The sequence below is a fragment of the Augochlora pura genome, chromosome 1, assembly GCF_028453695.1.
Source record: "Augochlora pura isolate Apur16 chromosome 1, APUR_v2.2.1, whole genome shotgun sequence".
NCBI lineage: Eukaryota > Metazoa > Arthropoda > Insecta > Hymenoptera > Halictidae > Augochlora > Augochlora pura.
This window is the reverse complement of record NC_135772.1, coordinates 16691244-16713454: the sequence shown is the minus strand read 5'-3', so window position 1 is coordinate 16713454 and position 22211 is coordinate 16691244. Positions and strand designations below refer to the sequence as shown.

Sequence of the window (22211 nt, the reverse complement as noted above, 5' to 3'; positions counted from 1 at the left end):
ATTATAGACTCAGATAAAAAAGTTGAAAAACATCAATCAACCTAATACATTTATTTACTTATTCTCTAACAAACTAGTTGATCTAACATCTCGAAAAATTCAAACTGTTCAGACCAATTTAAAAAAAAGCTATCCCGTTTAAAATTCTGTCAATATTCTTCCCACGATGAGTATAATTCCTACTTTAAATATACCGCCCTAGGCTATAATATATTTAGCCTATACCTAAATCCGCCTCTGAATCTAGCTTTGTTGATCTTAATATTCATATATTTCTATTAGACAATACTGTACAATTAACAAATGGCAATTTTTGGAACGTAAAAACGGATTTATAACAAAAGAAAAGAATTATGTAATCATGACATGCATATATTTTAACAATACGAATAAATTCTTGAATTTGATTAGACATAGTAAAAACATTGTGACAATACTTTCAAGATTCGTTTTTATATATAATAAAAACATGTTACCGTTAAATTATCGAAATTAATTATTCACATTATTGCAAGACAATATTGAGCTGTGCATTATGTAACATTGGTCTGTGTAGATCGTTGGAAACAGCATTTTAAGGTAACTTCACGTGCTTCCGGTATATTGAACCAACCGGGTTAACACAGTGGTTCAGAAACAGTAGGGTTGTAAAGAAATTTTGCTTTTAACATATAATCATATAAAGACAGAATTACTTTAGAGTGTAAATATGGATTCCTTATCGTCTTTATCACCCGGCTCATTAACAAGTTCCCAACGAGATGAACTTATGGATCAAATTAAACAACAAATCGCTGTTGCAAACGCACAGGAGTTACTTACGGTACGATTACACAAGTCCATATTATTTTTTACTTATACGAACGTAAGATGAATGACTGGCGCGGATTTGATCTCATATTTTTAGAAAATGACAGAGAAATGCTTCAAAAAGTGTATATACAAGCCAGGTACGTCGCTGGATAGCTCCGAACAGGTAACGTCTTTTATTTTGTAAAATATAACCTTAAAAATTGTTAAATATTGATAAAAAAGTCATTATTTGTAACTCGACTGATTTTTCATTCTTCCTGCTACAGACCAACATTTATGGTGACTCAAAAACATAGCACACAAATCGTTTTGTAATATGATTTTAATAAGAAATGTTTACTTCTTTCTATTAGTATTTCATATAATTAAGTTTACGAACTGTAAAGTATATTTTACGAAATATTAATAAAGAAATGACATATTCCATATAGATTTAAAATATTTGTACATTTATTTTTATGTACAATGATACATATGATGTGATTATTTCTAAAGTTTCATCACTATAAATGTCTGAAAAGTAATTATATATATATCTTATAAATATTTATATAAAAGAGAAAAATATATGAGCACAATATTATAACATTAAATGTGCCATAAAAGTTGGCTTGAGACTATTACTTCTTAAACATTGATAAGAAACTTACAATGTATAAATTAGGATACACCTCATTGTTTTTGATAATTTTGACATATATTATCAGGGATATGATACTGAACAACTTCTGTCTTTGTAAAAAAGTACTATAATATAATCCTACACTATAATAGATTTTTTACAAAAATGCCTGTAATAACAAATTTAAAAATTATCAAACTTAGCTACAGTGTACCCTAATTTATGTAACTATTGCATATTGTTCTTCTTGTGAATAGGAAGTTATTTTATTCATTATTTTGTTTTGTTTACAGAAATGTGTAGCAATGTGTATGGACCGATATATGGATGCATTTAATCTTGTATCAAAAGCATATAGTGAACGACTACAAAGAGAGCGTAATAGAATGTAAAAGTAAAATTTTTTGAATAAATTGTTTTCTTATTGTACATCTAGTAGTTTACTAAACAGTAATAGGTGTATATCAGCTATTTTCCAAGCATTGTTACCAAATATTACCATTGTATAGTATCACTAGTACAATGTACATTTATTATAAGATTCTTACAGAGTAAATTGTTGCAAATTAATCATAAATATTAGACAATTTGTACATAAAAGTATGAATTCTATTTAATTGCAACTACCAAATAGGTTCTTGTATTTGTACATTTGTGTACACTCCTAAAATATTAAAAATTTTAATAGTGTAATTAATAATCACACTGTTCTGTGCATTTATAAAGCATTGATATAATGTAATAAATAAAAATTGAATAAAAATATAATTTTTAACAGTTGTACATTATATTTCCATGTAATATTAAATCGAATAAATGTTGTTTAATTTACTAGTTGCAATGTAACAATTAATGGGTTTAATAGTTTGTCAAAAAGAATTATTTAGTAAAAATTAGAGTTATGTAAGGAATGAATCACTGAAATGATTTTGAATACTTACATGAGTTCAGAATCAAGATAAAGCATTCAGGGTTATTACAAAAAATGTACACCATTTGCAAAAGAGAAAAATCTTTATAAAATAAATAACATATACATGAATATCATTACATCGTACTTCAAAATCATAAATAAGTAACTTAGGTGTTTTGTAAATCCCACAATTCCATAGTATGTATTTGCATTGTTTATTATTCATACACACTAAAAGGCACAATATAGCTACCAATATTTCAACGTGGTTACAGATGTAATTACCTAAGACTGTATGAAAAAATATTGTGAATAATTCATTAATACTTCATCTGCTTAATTTGATAGTATAAATTAGCAAATAACAATAATTACAACTATTTCGTATCAGTGTTTGCAGGATCTATGATTAATTTGCATACAGTGCATTAAATACCATTATCATATATACAGATTAATACAGTTACTTTGCATAACATAACAAATCGATATCTTTACTCATTTATAATATTTTTTCTATCAAAAAACTGCTGTAAAGATGTATGTAGAAAAAAAGTAATATATTTTTTTTCTTGGAACATATACTTCCAAACTTTTTTGTACTGCATTCTCCTACATGTGTGATGTATAAAATGAAATGTTTGCATATTCGTAATGTACGCTACATGTACATTTTATAAATTTTCAAAAATAAAAATATATAACAAGATTATTGAGTTATTTTGTATATGTACTAGAATAGGTGATATCTATTCCTCTGTTACATATAGAACAAATACAAGCAAATAATGACATCTCCAAGAATTAACAAAGTAACATGCTATAACATGGTGGCAGACAAATATTTTAAGTAATGTTCATTTTATTGAAATTACTCAAAAAATATTATAGTTAAAAATATAGGCAATGCAGCATTAAATTTGAATTATTACTCAATGATAGGAAAGTAATGTAATACAATAAAAAAATTTGATAATTAGAAGATACATGTAATTATCTTGAGTCTCATTAAGTAGACACTTTCAATTCAAGTTTAGTATCTAAAGTAATTAGTAATTAAAGTCACGATTGTCTAAAAGTAAGATTTTCTACGTTTTATTAATTTTTTTAAGCCAAGGAGTCTGCAACCATGTTAAATTCGTTTCTAATTAAATCAGAATTAACACAGAACATAAAGTGATATTAGTGTATCAAAAAATTTCTTTTTACGTGAATATAACAAATATATTGCTGATACTAAGCAAATGTAAAAATGTTATAAACCTGTAACAAATTGTTCATATGTGATAAAATGCGAGTAGACTACATAACTATAAGTCAATCGTGTTTAAAATTAATTCAAACTACATAAATATAAAAATGTTTGTATATCCTGTAATACAAATGTTTATAGAAACAATTCTTAATTTTATAAGAATGAAAAATAAAATTTCAACATATTGTGTAATTATAAAATATTCCTCACATTACACACACACTAGCTTCCTTTCTCGCGTCCTCTCTCTCTCTCTCTCGTTCTTATATTCTATAGTGAAAAATACTTATGCTGTAAATTTGCTTACTAATTCTAACAATACAACAAAAGTGTAATAATCTTCATAACAATGGAATGTATTTATGCTTTACGTCTATAGTGTAGGAATGTTCAGTGTCGTCCTGAAATTGTGTTTATAAAATTATGTTATATTGATTTTAAAATGTAACCACGTTGATTGGTCAGGAACACACCTGCTTTAATATTATACATAGAGATAAAAGACGATTCAAACCAAGTGATTTCATTGCTCTACATATACTTTGAATAATGCAGAAACAAGTGAATGTATCGTTTTGTAATTTCAATAATCAATTTTTATAAACATGTATTGAAGATATGAAAACAGCTATCAACTTTTTTTATTTGTAATTAATAAAGGAATAAACATGAAAAATATGTAAAATAAGAAACTCAACCACTAGCAATACTAAAAAGAAAGTACCATGCCAGTTAAGTAATTGATTTCAATTATATTTCTTATTGTGAATTTGTATAAAAATGAACAGACACATATTTAAATATTTATGTGATTGCGTACTGTTTACAGTGATGTTTAACGTTAAAAACTTAATGTATCATTGACTTACTTGTGCAATTTAACAAATAAAAGAAATACAATTGGTATTTCTTCACTTTAAATTATAATTGCTCTCCTAAGTAACACGTTAATAAATATTCTTTTAAAAAACACTTATTCACACAAATGCTTAAATATGTGTTTGTTTTTTGATTGGTAAATCTCATGAGAAAAAGTTCCATTGAAGTCAACGACTCAACTGATGCAGTTTCTTCTTAAAAGTAAAAATGTCACATTGTATTATAAGTAACATTGCTATAGTGAAATTACGTTCAATAATTATTTCCTAATTAAATTGTATATGAAATGTTTTAGTTATAAATGTTATACCTTTAGTCTTAAATAGGATTAGTCTTGTGCAGATGGAATTGTAAGTTGCATTAAAAGATTTTGAAATCTCTTTGTTTGAATCAATTGTAATATTTAATATTGATGATCTGAGAGTAGTTGTGTGCTACTAAAAAATTTTGTGAAGAAAGCAGGCTGTACATTTTTACAAACAGATTTTGATTTGTCAAGCATTCTGTTGATCCACCATGAATTGTACTTAGTTATTGCATCTTATTTGCGGCATAGTATATTTATACGAATATTTTTATCAAGGTATTGGATTGCCCAAAAATTTAGTTTCTTAGTCTAAAGCTTCTATTATAATTGAGATATTAAAAATTAGGGATGCAAAGAAACACATGAGCTCCTAATTTCCATAAAATAACTTCAATTTTTTTATAAATAATTATTTCAGTTTCACGTATTTAGCACCATTACCTTTCAAAAAAATAATTTGATTTATTTTTAGGCAATCCATTTTTAGACGGATAATTTATCAATATTGCTATCGATACTACACCAGTATCTTTAGTTAAGTGAGGTAATTAATGACATTCAGTCATAAAATCAGACAAGAATTATTCTGGTAAACACAACAAAAATATTACAAAGTTTTTTTTTAGAGAGACATAACTAAGTATCCAACAATCATTAATGTAGCTGATTACTTTTCAGTTCTTAAAGTATTTTAACATTGAGATAATTGGCTTTAAGAATAATAATACTAGACATATTTACAGAATAACGTAGAAGGCAGCTTGTCTGAAAATCCAATTAAAAGTCTTAGTATTACAATTCTAATTCAATTAACAATGTATCACAATTTTTAAAACAAAAACATTTCACATTCTGATTTCGACTATCTAATGTATCAAATTGAATCAAATGATGCTTCACATTTTTTGTATCAATGCAATTTTTTAATTGCAAGTATTCCTTACTGGGTTAGTAGCGGTATAGATATGCTAACAACACTTGTTATACAAGTCTATTGGAACTTTCAAATGATTTCTGTTTTCAATCCTTAGATTTACACGAAATATAATTTTACATTTTATTGCAGTAGCAACAAAAGGCATTGGCAGTTTAATTGGTTTTCCCACATGTAACTCATTTTAGTAATATAGTTTATGCCTTTTTCTTCGTAAATAGCTAAAATATTTGAGTGTTCATCTTATAACAAATTCAGAATATTCGTTCAAAAGTTGTCATTTTTAAATACTGCTACAATATATCAAATACGAATTTATGACTTGTAGAAAAATATGTTTCTATTAAGAAATATCTATGAAATACAGAAAATGCAACACTTCTGGATATAGATTCAGACATTTCCCTTCTACGTTTTTTGTAGAAAAACTTATAAGTATTGAGCCATAAATGGCAGTGCCATGTCAAAAACCAAAATAATTCTGCAAGTTTGTGATCCACCATAAAATCTGCATTAACATATTTAATATCCCAATGTAGGATATCAAGTATGAATATTATAAAAAAAATAGCATCTTGAAATACTTGCAGAACATAAAAGCTGTACTTGCTTTTTCAATTATAATTCTTTTGCGCAATTAGCAGTAATACCCGTTGTAAAATTTGATATATTTTTATCCATATTTATGTCTTCAAGCTAAAAAAGAATTATAAGCGGAATATTCAAACTATGTAAGAAAATTTTGTTACTTAGTGGCATGTATTAAACAAAAAGATCTTTGATTCACGTTATATTTACTTACACATGAAGTACTGCTTAATACATCATCAATTTCCTCAATTTCTTCACTTATTTCTTCACTATGCGCACTTTGAGTTTTGTCTTGCTTTTTTGTTTGTAATTTTATTGGACTATTTAACTTTTCAGGTTCTTTGGTAGGACTTTGATCATAAGCACTACCGGATGCAGATGAAATGAAATCTTCTTCATAATTATCAACACCATGCGTTCCTGAACAGATTATTATAATAGTATGCGTTATAAGATGTGAAAATCCATAGCTACACTGTAGATGATTATGCAAATGTGCTAAATATAATTACTCAAGAACATTAGATATAATTTTCTATTTTTCAAATTTTTATTTCTATAAATATAAATTTGCACAGACATCTACAGTCCATAAATGTTTAATGTATGTTAACTTACCAAGTCCAATATCCATTAATTCTTTCAGATCATTAATATTAGTCTTTTTACCATTTAATGGTGGGAGATCACTAAGTATAGAATGAGATTTCTTATCTAAAGATGGTAAATCTTGTAAAAAGGATTCACTATTACGTATAGTATTGATATTTTCTCTTTTTCCATCAACAATAATTTCTTCAAAGTATACAGTTTTCCCAAAACTATTTCCAGTATTAACTGACTTTTTATTTTGTACGTTATTTGCTATTTGTAAATCCAAACTATTTATATTATTTTGCTTACTTATATCTTCATTTTGATTTGTTTGCAGTTCAGTAACTATAGATTCATCAAACTTAATTAAAGGCTCGGTTTTATTTAGTAAATTTGTTTGGATGGTTGCATCTACTTCAGTCTCCTCTGTCATGTGATTCATCACTGTAGTTGTGCCATTCGGACTTACAGAGAGTGTATCAAAATGCATATTATTGTTCCCTGTGCTATCAATTCCATTGTCTTTTTCTGAGTCGTCAGAAACAATACTTTTCCTGAGAGAATTATTTTGTTTTTCACAATTTGATCGATCTATTGAAATGTCATCAAAAGACATTTCATTACTCTTGTTATCGTTTATTGTCATATTTATTGGAAGTTTTGGGCTTTGTTGTGAAACACTCTCCAGTTTACCCGAAATATCATTATTATTCGATAATGATGCTGTTTCTTTATTTAATACCTTCGGAATGGAAATTTCAAATGTTGCATTAGCAACATTTGTGTCATCTTCATTGGTTTTGTTAAACCTGCTGTTATTAGTTTCATTCTGTAACAACAAATATATTATTTAATTATTTAATACTTTAAATACGATACGAATTAATATATTGTGATATAAATACCTTCTGTGTGTTATTGAAGGCACTAATCATGCTATTTTTTAAAATTTCACCAAGTAATGGCTCATTTGATTCAATACCTAATTCTTCACATAATTTATTTCTTCCAACATAATTATATTCTTTTCCAAAGTACGTCTCTGGATCATATACAGATATTGTATAATCAAGACCAAAATATTCTAGGAACTCCCTAACCAAGGAAAACAATAATTTTCCTTCTGAATTAGCCAGGTACTGTTTTACAGTTTTATTAAGAAGTGGTTCTGGATTCTAAAATATTAAATTCGTGAAAATATTGTGACATTTGAATAATAAATGTCATTAGTGTTTACAATGAGACGGTCTACTAAATTAAATTACAAATAAATAAAATTCCTACTTTATTTTGCTTCAACTCACTATTAACCTCATGTTATTAATAATACTATGTTATAAACTATGATTTTAATATTAGTTAATGATAGTAAACTTTCAATCAATTTTTTTTATAAGTCCTGACAAGAAAATTCAAAGAAGATTTCACAAGACATATTACAGAAAATTTTGACATACCATTACTGATTCTTGTTCTTCTAAAGCTAAGAACACACTTGCTCTCAGTTCTGCCTATAACATTATAAAAGATTTTAAAAAGAGTATACAGTGAAAATTTGAAAAATTGTATCGGGTTCTTTGACACAATATACATAACCTAGAAAAAAGGCGTGATTTTTATAATTTCGTTTTAGCCTACCCGCACTTTCGCAAGAACACCATTATTCTCAAGGGTTTGCACCACCAAATCCCGTAATTCTGTATCTTCCTCCATGGAAATGTTTCCGTCTATCATGATTATAAATAAAAATTACTCCCGCAAACACTCAAGAAATGTAAATATTTACGCTTTCCATCGCGTGTCTTCTTTTCACAGATGTTTACCTAGAGATTATTTTTTCCCCGCCTAGGGAGTTTGAACTCAACTTTCACAAAGTTGAAAGTTGTATGTATCCTTTTTTTATATGTGTAAGAATGTATTCCCGTGTTCTTTCTTTCGATTATATGAAAGTGTGTATAAAACTAAAATAGAGCTTATTACACAATAGTTGCTTCAGAATACAAAACGTAAAGTAAGTGATCAAATTTAATACTTTGTTCGAATATATTACAATATGTCAGTATTGCCAATATACTTTAGCTCCTAATTATTGTTTTATTTATGTAAAAATTAAGTAGAAAAAAAATAAACAACGAAATCTATTCTAGTTGAGTATTTTTCTGTTCATTTATGTTAATAATTATGTTACTTTCCATGCTGACACAGTTTAAAAAACCGGAAGTAACATAGTTATTCGAATGTAACGAACGTTTCGAAAGTTTAAATTTCACATTTTAATTGTATCTATACAGTATATAGATGGTATGTATAAATAATGACCATCTATAATATCAAATACGTAAACATTAGTAAACAATGTTTTTATTAGATATTTATTTATTTTAACATTTTATCGAAATCGAAATTCGAATAACAATAAAATTCATTTGCTAGATTATTTTGATGATGAGGTATGAAATTACAAATTTTAACATCCAGTAATTTCTTTGCTAATTCTGCCATAACAGCACCTGGTAACAGAAAATGGTACAGCAATCTTAAATAATAAATAAGAAATGATCACTTACCTGTACAAAGAACAATATTCTTCTTTGCCAAGAATTTTATTGTGAGAGCAGTTTTTGTTAAACATTCATCAGAAAGAAATGGTGGATCTGCTATGACCAAGTCATAATAACCTGATAGATTTCTTGTTAAATCCAAAGGAAATTTATAATTATATGGAACATAGTCAGAACCAAATACTTTGAAGCGTTGATCATATTCAAAAAGTGTTACTGTTAACAAAGAATTTGCCAAATAACATTGAGAGTTATATCGTACAAGTTAAAAATTTATTCCGAATTTTTAAATTTATACCTTGTCGTAAGCCACAGTTCTTTTTTAATTTATTGTAAAGTGTGGGGCATGAAATTAGAGCAATCTTTCCATCAGAATCTGTAGAATTTATAGCACCTTTGACAAGAGTATCTGTGGTGTCTTCATCATACCAAAACTGACTCAATTGCTATCAATATAAAAAATTGAGATTATGCTGATGATATTCATTTGTTCGTTGTTATTAATATCTTCTAATGTAGCTAAAATAACATAGCTACTGAGATATAGTAGAAGTCAACTTACCCAATTTTCATCAAAACAAATATCTATACTTTGATTTTCTGAAATACACTTTAATTCATTTTCCCTTTCTTCCTTTTCTTTAAGAAATTCATTTAAAGCAGCAAGTGTTGTGGGACACAATTGTAAATCATCATCATCACTGTTGCTCATTTTTTATATGACTTTTCTACACGCATATATATCTTATTAATAAAAAATACTAACTTTGATTAATATAATTTAGACTATGTTTTTTCCCAAATAAACAAAATTTATTCATATGTACAATGCATCAAAGAATAAAACGAAATGAATCATTTTTTTAGATATTCTTATTGTGTGTCGAATGTTTTAATCATCTTATTTTACGTACCCAACACATTCATTAAATATTTATAATTACGATTGTAACTTTATAATAAATTAGCTGTTTACTACTATAAAGTTTTAATTGTGTATGGAATAATACTGTATAATAAAATTTCTATACGTAAAATTGAAAATGTAGAAATTGACCTTTCACAAAGAAGATTATTATTATCTCTCCTTTTCCCTCAGCCACATAACCCCAATACATATGGTCCAATATTGTCTTAGGTTATCGTATTGCATCGTATCAATGCCAGAATTGATTTGCCGGTTCGAAAATCAAAAATAACTTTTTACTAATTTTTGAAGGTAAGAACAGAAATATGACGGAGAATATGACAAAAGTAGAAGACGATATACAATTGTTCCAACTGATTGGATTGAGTGAACAAAAGGCTAAAGAAACTTTAAAAAATAAACAAGTGTCTAATAATTTGAAACTTGCAATAAATCAGGTTAGTCAATTATTTAGTACTTAAGAATACATAGGTTTACAGTGGCATAGAATTCATTACCATGTAAAAAGGATATACCTAACATTTACTTAAATTTATTATGAATATATATTTTTATTAGATTCAAAAAGTATTATTTTTAAGATTGAGTCATTGCTACATTCAGTTTTACCATATGTGTTCAATAAATATGAAATTTGTAGGCCTCTCAATATGGAAACATTACTCCAGAAGTTGGAGTTCTGTTGTATCATCTTGCTTCAAAAATAAAGAACCAAATTTCTTCTGAAATACCATTTGTTGTTAAATACATATTTGAGAATAAGTTGGATACAATACAGAGAGTCGATGCAGCATTGGCCTATCTACTTCATCATGTAGGAGAAGCACATAATATCTCAAATTTTGAAGAAGAATGTGGTATAGGTGTTGTAGTTACCCCAGAAGAAATTGAAATTGAAGTTGAAAAAGTTATAGAGGAGCATAAATCAGAAATATTGGACAAGAGGTTTTTCTAATTACTTTATGATATTAAACACCAATTTATCTGACATTTTAAGATACAAAATTATATGTATTTACAGATATCGTTTTAATGTTGGTCCATTAATGCAGCGTGTTCGTAATAATTTAAAGTGGGCAGATGGAAAAGCAGTTAAGAATGAATTTGATGTTCAGATTCTTGTACTATTAGGACCTAAAGTTGATTCTGATTTTGCTCCAGCTCCTAAAACAGTAAAACAAGCTAATACAAAGAAACCAGAGAAGGAAAAAGGTAAGTTGCAAAGTAGTGATGAACTTTTAATAGCTGAAATGGATTTTTATGCACACTTTCTTCATGTTATAAACACAATTTTGTATACAATATATATAATCAAATTATCATTGATTTAAATAATTTGATATATTCTAGTAATAAAGATTTTGATAACAAAAAATTAGACTATAGACACAAATCTGTTAAAAAACAAGTTACTTAATATATTTTTTTATTCAGCAGAACAAAAAAGTACAGTGGCAGCGAGTAAAAAAGTAGATGCACAAACAATAAGTGAATTAATGAAAACTAAAGTTCATTTCCATAAACCAGGAGAAAATTATAAGACTGAAGGATATGTTGTACTTCCTAACACACATAAGTTGTTGCAAGAGCACTTAAAAATAACAGGTGGTAAAGTAAGAACTAGATTCCCACCAGAACCTAATGGAATTTTACATATTGGGCATGCAAAAGCAATCAATATTAACTTTGGGTATATTTTATGTTCCAATATTTTTTATGCTCTATTTCTTTTTATTGTTACCAATAGAAACATTTTTTTATGGTAGGTATGCTGCAGCTCATGATGGTATATGTTTCTTACGTTATGATGATACAAATCCAGAAAAAGAAGAAGAAAAGTTTTTCATTGGTATACAAGAAATGGTAGAATGGCTTGGATATAAACCAGCTAAGATTACATATTCTTCCGACAATTTTCAACAGTTATACGAATGGGCTGTTGAACTTATAAAGAAAGGCTTTGCATATGTATGCCATCAATCTAGTGATGAAATAAGAGGCTTCAATCCTCCTCCTAGTCCATGGCGAGACAGACCAATTTCAGAAAGTCTTGAACTCTTTCAAGTAATTGAATTTTCTATAGATAAATAAAGGGTCTCAACAATTTGAGTAGAGACTACCTTCTTCGAACATTTATTTTTAGAATATTCGGGTAACCAAGCACACTATTTTCTAAGTATTGCATTATTTAGATACGTCAATACTTAATAGAGAAATTGAATTAGATATTTAGATAATAGAATGCTCTGGTATCAGGATATTACAAAAATAAACCTTCGGCTAAGGGAGTCTTTACTGTACCAGTTAAAATCTTATTATTCTTCATGTAGGATATGAAAGATGGCTTACTTGAAGAAGGTGAAGCCACATTGCGCATGAAAGTAACACTAGAAGAAGGAAAACAAGATCCAGTTGCATATAGAATAAAATACATACCTCATCATAGAACAGGAGATCAATGGTGTATTTATCCTACTTACGATTTCACCCACTGCTTGTGCGATAGTATTGAACATATCACGCATTCTCTCTGTACAAAAGAATTTCAATCGCGAAGATCATCATACTATTGGCTTTGCAATGCTTTGGATATTTATTGTCCTGTACAATGGGAATATGGCAGATTAAACGTGAGCTATACAGTTGTTTCTAAAAGAAAAATTGCTAAATTAATTGAAGAAGGTTTCGTGTCTGATTGGGATGATCCTAGGTATTTTAATAGTATGCACATAAAAATATAAAAACCTAAATCATTGTATATTCTAAAATCACGATTTTTTTTTAGATTATTTACATTAACAGCTCTTCGCAGGCGAGGATTTCCTCCTGAAGCAATAAATAATTTCTGTGCACAAATGGGTGTAACAGGGGCTCAAGCAGTTGTTGATCCAGCTGTTCTAGAAGCATCTGTTAGAGATGTTTTAAATGTAACTGCAATCCGACACATGGCTGTTTTGGATCCTCTAAAAGTGACCATTAGCAATTTTCCACATGGAAATCCTATCAAATTGACTGTTCCCGATTTTCCTAATGAACCAGAGAAAGGACAACATAATATTGTTTTCGATGAAGTAATCTATATCGAAGCATCTGATTTCCAAGAGGTACAGCGAAACTTTTATACAACTACATTATAGAGAAAACATTGGCCATTGTAATTATTTTTTAAATACTATTATAAATATTATTGTAGAAAGCGTCCAAAGACTTTCGACGATTAACCCCGAATCAGGTTGTTGGTTTGAAACATGCAGGAGTAGTGTTAACAGTTAAAGAGATACAAAGAGATAGTAGTGGCAACATCGTGAACATTATTGCTACACAAGAACCTGCTTCTGAAAACAATAAACCTAAGGCTTTTATACATTGGGTGTCAAATCCTACATTGGCATCTGTTAGGTTGTATGATCGTCTGTAAGTAGATGGATTTATTTTTTATTATTTCATAATGGTAATATAGCATATTGACAAATATTAATAAATGTTATAAACATGAATTTATAATTCTCTTGCGTGCAGATATTTTAACTTTTGCAAGACTTTTCTTACTAATATGTAATGTTATTATTAGATTTAAACACAAAAATCCGGAAGATGTAAATGAAGTGCCAAATGGCTTTCTGAGCGATATTAATTCTAGCAGTAAAAAAGAAATTGTTGGATACATTGATTCAAGTTTAGCACAAATGGCGAAACCTTTAGATAAGTTCCAGTTTGAACGCATAGGCTTCTTTTCTGTTGATCCTGATACTACACCAGGAAAGGTAAAAATGTGCTTTGACATTTAGATATTTGTATCTTTATGAATATGCATTTTCTGTTTTCAGGTTGTGTTCAATAGAACCGTGACATTGAAAGAAGATTCAAAAAATATGTAAATTAAATTAATTTACGAATATGTGGATAATTTAATTTAATATTGCTTTATTTCGATATTTTATTATAATTTACAATTTCAATAAAGTTTTATCAGTAATATTTTTAGACAATAGTCCGATAATGAATAAATATATTTAATTCATCATACAGTTCATCATGCAGGATTCATAAGTAGGGATCATATACTTGATATTTATAAAGGCATCTTCACCTCCATATATTTCAAGCATTTCAAGCGTTTCCTGTATCATGTCAGCGGGGTTTTCTCCTCTTTGCTGTGCGTAATCAATCCCTTCTCCGAGGTTGACTAAAATATTAAATTCAATTATTATTTTAGTGTGAATATATTATTACCGATTGGAAATTTTTACCGTTTCTATCTTTTAACAAATTAAGGACTGGCAAGATTTGTCTAAAATATGGCACTAAAGCCTCCCCAACGCAATCTGCTGAACGTACAAGTTTTTGAAGAGCTCTCATTGTAAAACAAATGATCTCTGGCATTTTTGTATTTAGAGCTTCTGCAATAAATATGTATATTTTATAATGTTAGAGTATGTCGTTTAAGAAATAGTTCAAAAAAGAAGAAATTACTTTTAATAGGAATTATTAATTGAGGTACAACAGGTAAAATCTTTGGACCTCCCTGTTCCAACATATCAGATATTCCCTGTTCTACTAAAAATTTATGGGGTTCTTCAGTTTCTGTTAATCCGTCGAAAAATAATGGTAAATAGTGATGGAAATCTAAATCTTCGATTTCAACTTTCCAGCAGAGTTTAGGCCCAAAGGAATCAGTTTCTAACGTAATTGGAAATACACCTCGTTCGTAGAATTTACGAAAAGTGGATGGTTTAGGTGGCTGCGGATTATACAATCCGCATCGTGGAGGTTTTGCAACTACAGTGTTTTCCTGAAAATTTTTCTACTGACTGTTTTGACGAAAGCTACATACGTACCTGCGATAATAAAATATTAAAATCTTACTTGTAAAGCTTGAATCGTAAATGCGGGAACAACTCTCGGCTTCTTTTTTTTGTATCGGGGAATATCTTTCCGAATTTCATTCCAAAATTCTGTTTCATTTACCATTCCGATATTTTATTATAATAACCGTTTATTAGGAATTTTTTTCTTGAGCTATTACTTCTAAGTCCAAACTGAAGTATGTAAAACTTTCACATCGAAATCGTATTACTGTGCTAAACGATGTTGAAGACTGAAGAGACTGAAGGAGAGTTATATAAGGATACGACAAATATGGATTAAACATGTTTCTTAGCAACTAATATGCTGCTTAATTAATCGCAATGATATTATTGTACAAACTTATTTGAAAGTATATTTTTGCTTCTAAAAGTTAAATAAATGTAAGAAAAGCAAGAGAAACTACTATATACGTATAAAAATTATTCGTTCGATTAGAATACATCTATCTTTTATATACATTAAATATTTCATTACAAATTACATAACAATTAATTTACACTTTAGACGTGCTTTTCGCAATTTTCTTGTGGTACTGTGGATCATCAAATATCAAGTCTCTCTTCTGTGGCTCGTCCTTATCAGCTGTATTTTTATAATAAGGAAAATACTGTAAGAATATAATCGTAACTCTAAAGATTAAGTAATAATTGAAAAAATAAAAAAAAAATGAAATTTCAAATTTTCGATAATTAAGTAGACTGTTCGAAAAGTTAAATGAGTTTGAAAAGGATATTTGTGAAGTAGTTTGAAGATTCCTGTTCCTACTGGAATTGGGATGCCCATAATGATTGATTCAGACACACCGCATATTACATCTTTTTGCCCATAATAAGCTGCGTCAAATAGATGATCCGATGTTTTCTCGAACTGGTGATCAGATATTTATTAGTTTTTCTGTTTGAGGTTGAAGTGCATAAAGCTATAATCATATTCATAATGGATATCTTACCGAAGCTAAATTTAAGACAGACTCTTTCATCTTTGCTAAACCTTGTCTTGTAATACCCAATACTTCTCCTCGGCTAGTCATTAAATCTGCAACAAGCATTGGATGTCGCCGATCGATACTCATTCCATGGTTCTCCATTACTAATTTAATTTCTGTCATTATTGTTGCTCTTGCTGCCTCGATGCCCAAAGTTTTGAAAACCTAGGACAGTGTATCATGTGTACTGCCTCAGTTATGTATGTTATTTTAAAAATGTTTTATTTGATATTTACTTCTATCGTATTATTCGATGTTGTTTTTTTCCCTAAAACACCATGAGTTGCTAGGACTTCACGCATGTTGTATCCTTCAACGAATAGTTTGTATTTCGTTTCACCACTTGAATCGTCATTATGAATGACAGCTCTAGATACCGACGGTAAACCCTGCAATGCGTAGTAGGGAAATAAGACATGTATATCTTTTAAGTTTAAAAAAGTTTTTTTGTCGATTTATTCTTTTTACTTACCTTCACAACGATGTTCGGAATTGTCTCTTTAAGATGAGTGAGAGCAGAATTTAAACTGTATTTAACTCTGCTGGGACTCACTGTGATAATAGAATCGCCTCTAACATCTACTGCTTTTGGATTCAGTCGTAATTTTGATGTGCAGATCCTAAACAAGCAAATATAATGTATTTGAAAAATGCTTGCTCACATAGGACTTCTAAGCATTAAGTACTTACGAATAACGAATTGAATGTACGTCTATTTCCAGCTTCAACAGTTTTATTCTATCAACGTCTAATTTTATCAACAAAAAACAATCGTCTGGTAGATATACTTCCTCAATATATTCTGTTACTTCTCCCAAGGTAGTTTTTTCAATTCTACCTTTTACTCTCCTAGCATATTCTGGATCACTATCAATTTCCTAATATACATACATAGAAAAAGAAAAAATATAGATCAATTTGAATACATATTGGATACAAAAATGTATAATAAGTATTAAACTTACTAAAGCTGCTGTAATAATGGGCGTGCTTATTTTGGGATTTGCGTTAATGATTTCTTTGATACGTGGTACACCTTGAGTAATGTTCATAGATGCTACACCAGCAAAGTGGAAAGTTTTTAAGGTCATTTGTGTGCCCGGTTCTCCTATACTTTGTGCAGCGAGCGCACCGACGGCAGTGCCTGGTTCAATCTTTGCTCTCATATATTTTTCTTTACATGTGTGAATAAATTCTACCAATTGAGAAACTGTAAGTCGCTCGAGTTGTAAAATTACAGGTACATTGAGTGGAGCACTGTGTCGAAGACGAGCTATTTTCCTCGCTACACCTTTTAGAAATGTGCTGTAAGAGAAGCATGAAATGTAACAACATTCTTCCAGCATACCTACATTCAAATAATAAATTTGACAATAACGTTATACTTACCATAATTCTTGTTTGAACTCTTCACTGAGGCATTCATACTCATCGGAGCTCAATAGTTCACTTGTAGCTTTTATTATAGTAGGAGCATCTAAAGGCTTTTCATTCTTACACGGTGATTTGGCTCTGACATGATCCAATATTCTTTCGTAATCGACTGGACAATCTTTTCCTGTTATTAAGTAATTAGAATTAAAGTAATTATATATATATCTGAGTTTTGTTACGAAATATTTTAAAATATAACTTTCTAATTTAGAATTTAGGTGGACGTTCATTAAAGTAATCTTGGTATACATAAAAATAGTTTCGAACCTTCCATGTAGGTGGGATCTAATGCATCTCCGCCATACAATATTTGTACAATGTCTCCGACTGAGTTACGAACTGTCATATCGTAATGAAGGCACAAATCTTCTAAACTTTTAACTAATCTTCGCTGCATGTAGCCAGTTTCTGCAGTTTTAACTGCCGTGTCTACAAGACCTTCTCTTCCACCCATTGTGTGAAAGAAAAATTCCGTTGGTGTTAAGCCAGAGTAGAATGAGTTTTCAACGAAACCTTTAGCTGCGGGAATTTTCGAATGTCGCTCGAAATGTGGCAGAGCTCTGTCTTCAAATCCGTTTGGTACTCTTTTACCACTAATAGCTTGTTGTCCTACACAAGCTAATTAACGCGAAAATAAGCTAAGTTACAGTAAATACTAATAAAGTGAATGACTTTTATAAACACAATTCTAATACATACCAATCATCTGTGAAATGTTAATGAAACTGCCCTTGCTGCCGGATAAGGCCATAACTAATGGACTGTTACTTGGATGAAGCTCTTTCAAACATGCTTTACCAGCATGATCACGAATTACCGAAAGTTCTTTTAGTATCATTGCCTCCAAAGTTTCTTCTTCTGTACATCCAGGTTGACATACAAGACGACCTTCTTCCATTTGATGAATGTACTCTGTACATTTAGAGTATCTAAATCCGAATATAATTTATTAATAGTATCAGTACACAATGTTATTAATACAAATTTCTTTTATTCATTCTCACCCTGCATGGAGAAGCTCATGCTTAGCTGTAAGCAGCCCCTGTCCAGGTGTAACATCACCAATGCCGATAGAAAAGCCACGATTCATAAGAAAAAAGCTAGCCATTCGTGCTAATCGCCACATAGCAGTTGTTGCAATATCTTCACCCCAATCACGCAGAAGAATATAAAATATATTTTGTTTTGATCCTGAACCCAATGTTGACTTATCCATAGACCCAGCAATTAATTCTGAATTTCGAACAATGACATCTGCAATTTGCGGATTATTTTTTATTGTGTTAATGTGTATGTATTTAGCAAGTTATACGTACATGAATCGTTCACGCATAATTCATCGTTTTTAGTGTAAGCTCTTCCTTTGGTTCTTAAATTAGCTTTAATGTTGCAATAGTTATTAGGTTTTAAAATCAAACTAAAAATTTGTTTTCCTGTCCACAACATGGTTGGTTTGAAGATAGCAGGTTCAGGTAGATCAATGGACATAGAAAGATCATTTCCTGCTAGAAGACAACCAGCTAGTTGACTTGCTTGAGATTTATTTAAAAACATATCCTTTTGAGTTAAAAGATATCCTCCAGTGATAAAGTCTTGTGTTGCTGCTATTAGTAATTCTCCATTGCGAGGTGTAACTAAATTTGATTTGTTCTAATAGGAAATAAATAAAGTGTATACAATTAGATTTCCTGCATATATGCACAAAATAAATTCTGATGTGAACAAAATTGTACACTACCCCCATTAAAACCAAAGCTTCTGCTCTTGCTTCTTCAGTTTGTGGTAAATGCAGATTCATTTCATCACCATCAAAATCGGCATTATAGGGAGTGCATACACATTCATTGAATCTAAATGTCCGATGTTGTAGTACTTTTGCTTTGTGTGCCATGATACTTAATTTATGTAAAGATGGTTGTCGATTAAATAATACCACATCGTCGTCTCTGAGATGTCTTTCGACAATATCACCATACTGTAATGATGATGAATATCAATTAATGATAATTTAAAATATATTATAACATTCTAAATTGTATAAGATTCGAAAGACATTTATAAGACAATGTTACCTGCAAATCTTGAGCAATTTTGTGCCGATTACCATATTTCAAGTATTTCTTAAACTGAGTTTTTCCTTGCTGTATAAAATTTGCACCTGGATGTACATCTGGACCATTTTTTACTAATTTTCGCATTAATTCTATATTTGATGGATTTACTTTTTCTGGATATGTTAAAATCTTAGCGACATAGATGGGCACACCAACCTAATGAAGAACGAGGTCTCAGTTTTACCTTTAAGAACAAAAAATAATAAAGAAATTTGTAAGTTGAAACTTACTTGTTCAATTCTGAGATTGGGATCTGGTGAAATAACAGTACGACTAGAGAAATCAACACGTTTACCAGATAAATTACCACGAAATCGACCCTGTTTTCCTTTCAATCGCTGAACTAATCCCCTACCAGATTTCTTTGGCTAAAATATTTTGATACAGCATAAGTAGTTTTGTTAGTCAATAAAGTAATCTATTTAATTTCTCATTTCGTATAAAACTCACTTGCATGTTAAGTGGTATACCAGACATTTCACTATTTATATAAAGAGCACAATGTAGCTGGAGAAATTCCCAGTCTTCACTGTACATTTGTACCTTGGCTCCACTCTGTCTATGTTTTTGAATAACATCATTGATAAAGACTATTTCTGATAATTTCATTGTTAGGTGATCTTCGGTTGTACCTGCTTTCAAATCTGATACAACACTGGGTCTAATACAAATCGGCGGCACTGGAATTCTTGTTAATATTAAATCTTTTGGTGATGCACAGTCTGGATTCATCATTAGCAAAGGAATGTCACTTTCTGGTATCTTTTCCAGAATATTTTGAACCTGAAACCAAAATATAGTTGCAAGTACTGTACTAAAAGATCTTGTGCAAACATTGTCTTTAAATTTTTCAAAATTAGATCTAAGTTTAATCTATAATTTGCGAACATAAACTTCATAAAAACACATTAAATAATAATACAATCTCGATCGTATTTTAAAAATGAGAGCATATTTACCTCTAACGGATTTAGGACATTAACTAACCCACTTTGAAGTACTGCTTCGAAAGCTTTATTATCCTTAACCACATTATCATACTCTGCCAACTTTTCTTGAAGAACAGTATCTCCTTTCTTTTTTGCTTTATACTTCTCGTGAACTATTTTAAGTAAACCAGCTTTTTTGACTGTCCCATTAATGTCTCCACAATTTTGACAAACGTTAGTCTTTTTTGCCTTATCTAATATTTGCTTACGTAAAGCTTTACGAGATAAATATCCTAGATTGGGATTTAAAGCTCTAGCTAGGAAACGTTTTTTATCAGCTTCGGATAACATAACGTGAGAACAATTCTATAAATTCAAAGATTATCATTAATGTTAGAATTAACATTAATTAATATAAATAGATGTGGAATCTGATACATTACTTTGCAAATTGATTGAAGAATGCCAATGATTGCTCTGAAGTAACCAACATGGAAAACTGGCAATTCTAAATCAATATAACCAAAATGTCCGATACATTCATTCAGTGTTTTGCCGCACGATACACAATTTGTTGTATTGTTACAAGTACCCTGAAAATTAAAATAATAAAGGAGTAATAAGTTTATTAGAACAGTTGGAGGAAAAACCAAGAAATACATTATTAACAATACCATTCTTCTATCAAGTACACCATAGGGAACTGGAGTATGTTCAACATCCTGATTATATAAATTCTTTGCCACAACATGCATATGGGCCTGCCTTTCCATGTTGTGGCGACTATCAACTCCAAAGGATACATGGGAGCTAATAAGAATAAGAGTTATAGCATAAAACGATATGTAAAATACTGACAGTGATAAATATTAATGAAGCAAATTAAATTTTAGATAGTTGTTCCAAGTTACAAAATCATACAACATGAAAATCATGAATAGAAATCTCTCATCATTCTGTGTGTTTATTCCATCTCATGCACTACGTAGATGCATAACAACATGACATTAAAGATAGCAATATCTATTGATGTAGAAATTCATAAATATATCTTTTACAGGTAGTCTTCAGGAGATACATATAAATAACTTTATAAAAGAATTTATAAAATTTTGTACATAGTACGTTACGAGAATTTTACTTTATTTTGTTAACAATAAAATATATGCTAAAAAATAAGAGACAAAGTATTCGAGGTGGGTTTTCTATAATCCATTAAAATGATATACGTACATTTTACGGGCTACATCTGTTTCTCTAAATTGTTCTTTCACCATCGTGGAGGTTATATTTTATTCTTTGATGTATAATATGTTATTCGATATTGCTTGATCAAAGAATGAAGCAATATGAACAATAATTAACCTTTAAAATATCATAGTATATACACCGGTGTTTTTATATAAATTATTCAAACGATCAAAAGAATTCAGGGAATTCTTCTTCAAGCACGTGTTATTCCTCATTTGTGTTGCCATCTCGA

The 22211-nt window shown here is 29.5% G+C and overlaps 6 protein-coding genes across 9 annotated transcripts; 2 read left to right on the top strand and 4 right to left on the bottom strand.

Moving 5' to 3' along the window:
* Positions 1-1864, top strand: LOC144478525 (mitochondrial import inner membrane translocase subunit Tim13). Its single transcript, XM_078196516.1, has 3 exons — positions 1-823; positions 908-976; positions 1729-1864. Exons 1-3 carry the CDS (start codon positions 710-712, stop codon positions 1825-1827), a joined length of 282 nt encoding a protein of 93 aa, XP_078052642.1. The 5' UTR covers positions 1-709; the 3' UTR covers positions 1828-1864.
* Positions 1865-2436: 572 nt separating this feature from the next.
* On the bottom strand, positions 2437-8874 carry LOC144469424 (uncharacterized). The gene is made up of 6 exons (XM_078179679.1): positions 8547-8874; positions 8366-8419; positions 7814-8083; positions 6933-7737; positions 6526-6734; positions 2437-6419 (listed from the first exon to the last, which is right to left on the bottom strand). The coding sequence occupies exons 1-6, from the start codon at positions 8640-8642 to the stop codon at positions 6342-6344; spliced, it is 1512 nt and encodes a 503-aa protein (XP_078035805.1). The 5' UTR covers positions 8643-8874; the 3' UTR covers positions 2437-6341.
* A 279-nt stretch (positions 8875-9153) lies between these two features.
* On the bottom strand, positions 9154-10641 carry LOC144478665 (EEF1A lysine methyltransferase 1). 3 transcript variants are annotated; one of them, XM_078196791.1, is made up of 5 exons: positions 10527-10641; positions 10032-10197; positions 9768-9915; positions 9476-9685; positions 9158-9418 (listed from the first exon to the last, which is right to left on the bottom strand). In XM_078196791.1, the coding sequence occupies exons 2-5, from the start codon at positions 10179-10181 to the stop codon at positions 9285-9287; spliced, it is 642 nt and encodes a 213-aa protein (XP_078052917.1). In that variant the 5' UTR covers positions 10182-10197; positions 10527-10641; the 3' UTR covers positions 9158-9284. The 3 variants fall into 3 exon arrangements, with proteins under 3 accessions (XP_078052925.1, XP_078052917.1, XP_078052907.1); XM_078196781.1 differs by lacking the exon at positions 10527-10641 and adding an exon at positions 10384-10524; XM_078196799.1 differs by lacking the exon at positions 10527-10641 and having other exon boundaries at positions 9154-9418; positions 10032-10190.
* A 60-nt stretch (positions 10642-10701) lies between these two features.
* Glnrs (Glutaminyl-tRNA synthetase) lies at positions 10702-14388 on the top strand. 2 transcript variants are annotated; one of them, XM_078196756.1, is made up of 10 exons: positions 10702-10834; positions 11038-11342; positions 11419-11609; positions 11835-12087; positions 12164-12461; positions 12728-13107; positions 13183-13501; positions 13591-13811; positions 13969-14161; positions 14225-14388. In XM_078196756.1, exons 1-10 carry the CDS (start codon positions 10703-10705, stop codon positions 14273-14275), a joined length of 2343 nt encoding a protein of 780 aa, XP_078052882.1. In that variant the 5' UTR covers position 10702; the 3' UTR covers positions 14276-14388. The 2 variants fall into 2 exon arrangements, with proteins under 2 accessions (XP_078052882.1, XP_078052874.1); XM_078196748.1 differs by having other exon boundaries at positions 11832-12087.
* Positions 14306-15402, bottom strand: LOC144478658 (parkin coregulated gene protein homolog). The gene is made up of 4 exons (XM_078196768.1): positions 15264-15402; positions 14871-15189; positions 14648-14797; positions 14306-14583 (listed from the first exon to the last, which is right to left on the bottom strand). Exons 1-4 carry the CDS (start codon positions 15366-15368, stop codon positions 14411-14413), a joined length of 747 nt encoding a protein of 248 aa, XP_078052894.1. The 5' UTR covers positions 15369-15402; the 3' UTR covers positions 14306-14410.
* Positions 15403-15718: 316 nt separating this feature from the next.
* On the bottom strand, positions 15719-22204 carry LOC144478648 (DNA-directed RNA polymerase III subunit RPC1-like). The gene is made up of 20 exons (XM_078196734.1): positions 21962-22204; positions 21403-21538; positions 21172-21321; positions 20759-21094; positions 20250-20582; positions 20030-20167; positions 19758-19955; positions 19424-19660; positions 19002-19335; positions 18690-18939; positions 18385-18614; positions 17953-18303; positions 17641-17809; positions 17217-17556; positions 16942-17129; positions 16724-16871; positions 16488-16640; positions 16216-16416; positions 16000-16133; positions 15719-15850 (listed from the first exon to the last, which is right to left on the bottom strand). Exons 1-20 carry the CDS (start codon positions 22003-22005, stop codon positions 15760-15762), a joined length of 4161 nt encoding a protein of 1386 aa, XP_078052860.1. The 5' UTR covers positions 22006-22204; the 3' UTR covers positions 15719-15759.
* Positions 22205-22211: the final 7 nt, after the last annotated feature.

What these genes read in the sequence shown, in the direction of transcription:
- LOC144478665 (XM_078196791.1), bottom strand. Translation starts at nt 10,181, where the DNA reads ATGAGCAACAGTGATGATGATGATTTACAATTGTGTCCCACAACACTT. An exon ending in TTTGTTTTGATGAAAATTGG is followed by an intron (nt 9,916 to 10,031) that starts GTAAGTTGACTT and finishes TTATATTGATAG; the next exon opens with CAATTGAGTCAGTTTTGGTA. An exon ending in GAACTGTGGCTTACGACAAG is followed by an intron (nt 9,686 to 9,767) that starts GTATAAATTTAA and finishes CTTTGTTAACAG; the next exon opens with TAACACTTTTTGAATATGAT.
- LOC144478525 (XM_078196516.1), top strand. Translation starts at nt 710, where the DNA reads ATGGATTCCTTATCGTCTTTATCACCCGGCTCATTAACAAGTTCCCAA. An exon ending in ACGCACAGGAGTTACTTACG is followed by an intron (nt 824 to 907) that starts GTACGATTACAC and finishes TCATATTTTTAG; the next exon opens with AAAATGACAGAGAAATGCTT. An exon ending in CGCTGGATAGCTCCGAACAG is followed by an intron (nt 977 to 1,728) that starts GTAACGTCTTTT and finishes TTTTGTTTACAG; the next exon opens with AAATGTGTAGCAATGTGTAT.
- LOC144478658 (XM_078196768.1), bottom strand. Translation starts at nt 15,368, where the DNA reads ATGGTAAATGAAACAGAATTTTGGAATGAAATTCGGAAAGATATTCCC. An exon ending in TTACGATTCAAGCTTTACAA is followed by an intron (nt 15,190 to 15,263) that starts GTAAGATTTTAA and finishes AAAAATTTTCAG; the next exon opens with GAAAACACTGTAGTTGCAAA. An exon ending in TTTGTTAAAAGATAGAAACG is followed by an intron (nt 14,584 to 14,647) that starts GTAAAAATTTCC and finishes TTAATATTTTAG; the next exon opens with TCAACCTCGGAGAAGGGATT.
- LOC144469424 (XM_078179679.1), bottom strand. Translation starts at nt 8,642, where the DNA reads ATGATAGACGGAAACATTTCCATGGAGGAAGATACAGAATTACGGGAT. An exon ending in GTGTTCTTGCGAAAGTGCGG is followed by an intron (nt 8,420 to 8,546) that starts GTAGGCTAAAAC and finishes ATAATGTTATAG; the next exon opens with GCAGAACTGAGAGCAAGTGT. An exon ending in CCTTCAATAACACACAGAAG is followed by an intron (nt 7,738 to 7,813) that starts GTATTTATATCA and finishes TTGTTGTTACAG; the next exon opens with AATGAAACTAATAACAGCAG.
- Glnrs (XM_078196748.1), top strand. Translation starts at nt 10,703, where the DNA reads ATGACGGAGAATATGACAAAAGTAGAAGACGATATACAATTGTTCCAA. An exon ending in TCAGAAATATTGGACAAGAG is followed by an intron (nt 11,343 to 11,418) that starts GTTTTTCTAATT and finishes ATGTATTTACAG; the next exon opens with ATATCGTTTTAATGTTGGTC. An exon ending in GAAACCAGAGAAGGAAAAAG is followed by an intron (nt 11,610 to 11,831) that starts GTAAGTTGCAAA and finishes TTTTTTATTCAG; the next exon opens with CAGAACAAAAAAGTACAGTG.
- LOC144478648 (XM_078196734.1), bottom strand. Translation starts at nt 22,005, where the DNA reads ATGGTGAAAGAACAATTTAGAGAAACAGATGTAGCCCGTAAAAT. An exon ending in AAATTGCTCAAGATTTGCAG is followed by an intron (nt 19,661 to 19,757) that starts GTAACATTGTCT and finishes TCATCATTACAG; the next exon opens with TATGGTGATATTGTCGAAAG. An exon ending in ATTATGCGTGAACGATTCAT is followed by an intron (nt 18,940 to 19,001) that starts GTACGTATAACT and finishes CGCAAATTGCAG; the next exon opens with ATGTCATTGTTCGAAATTCA.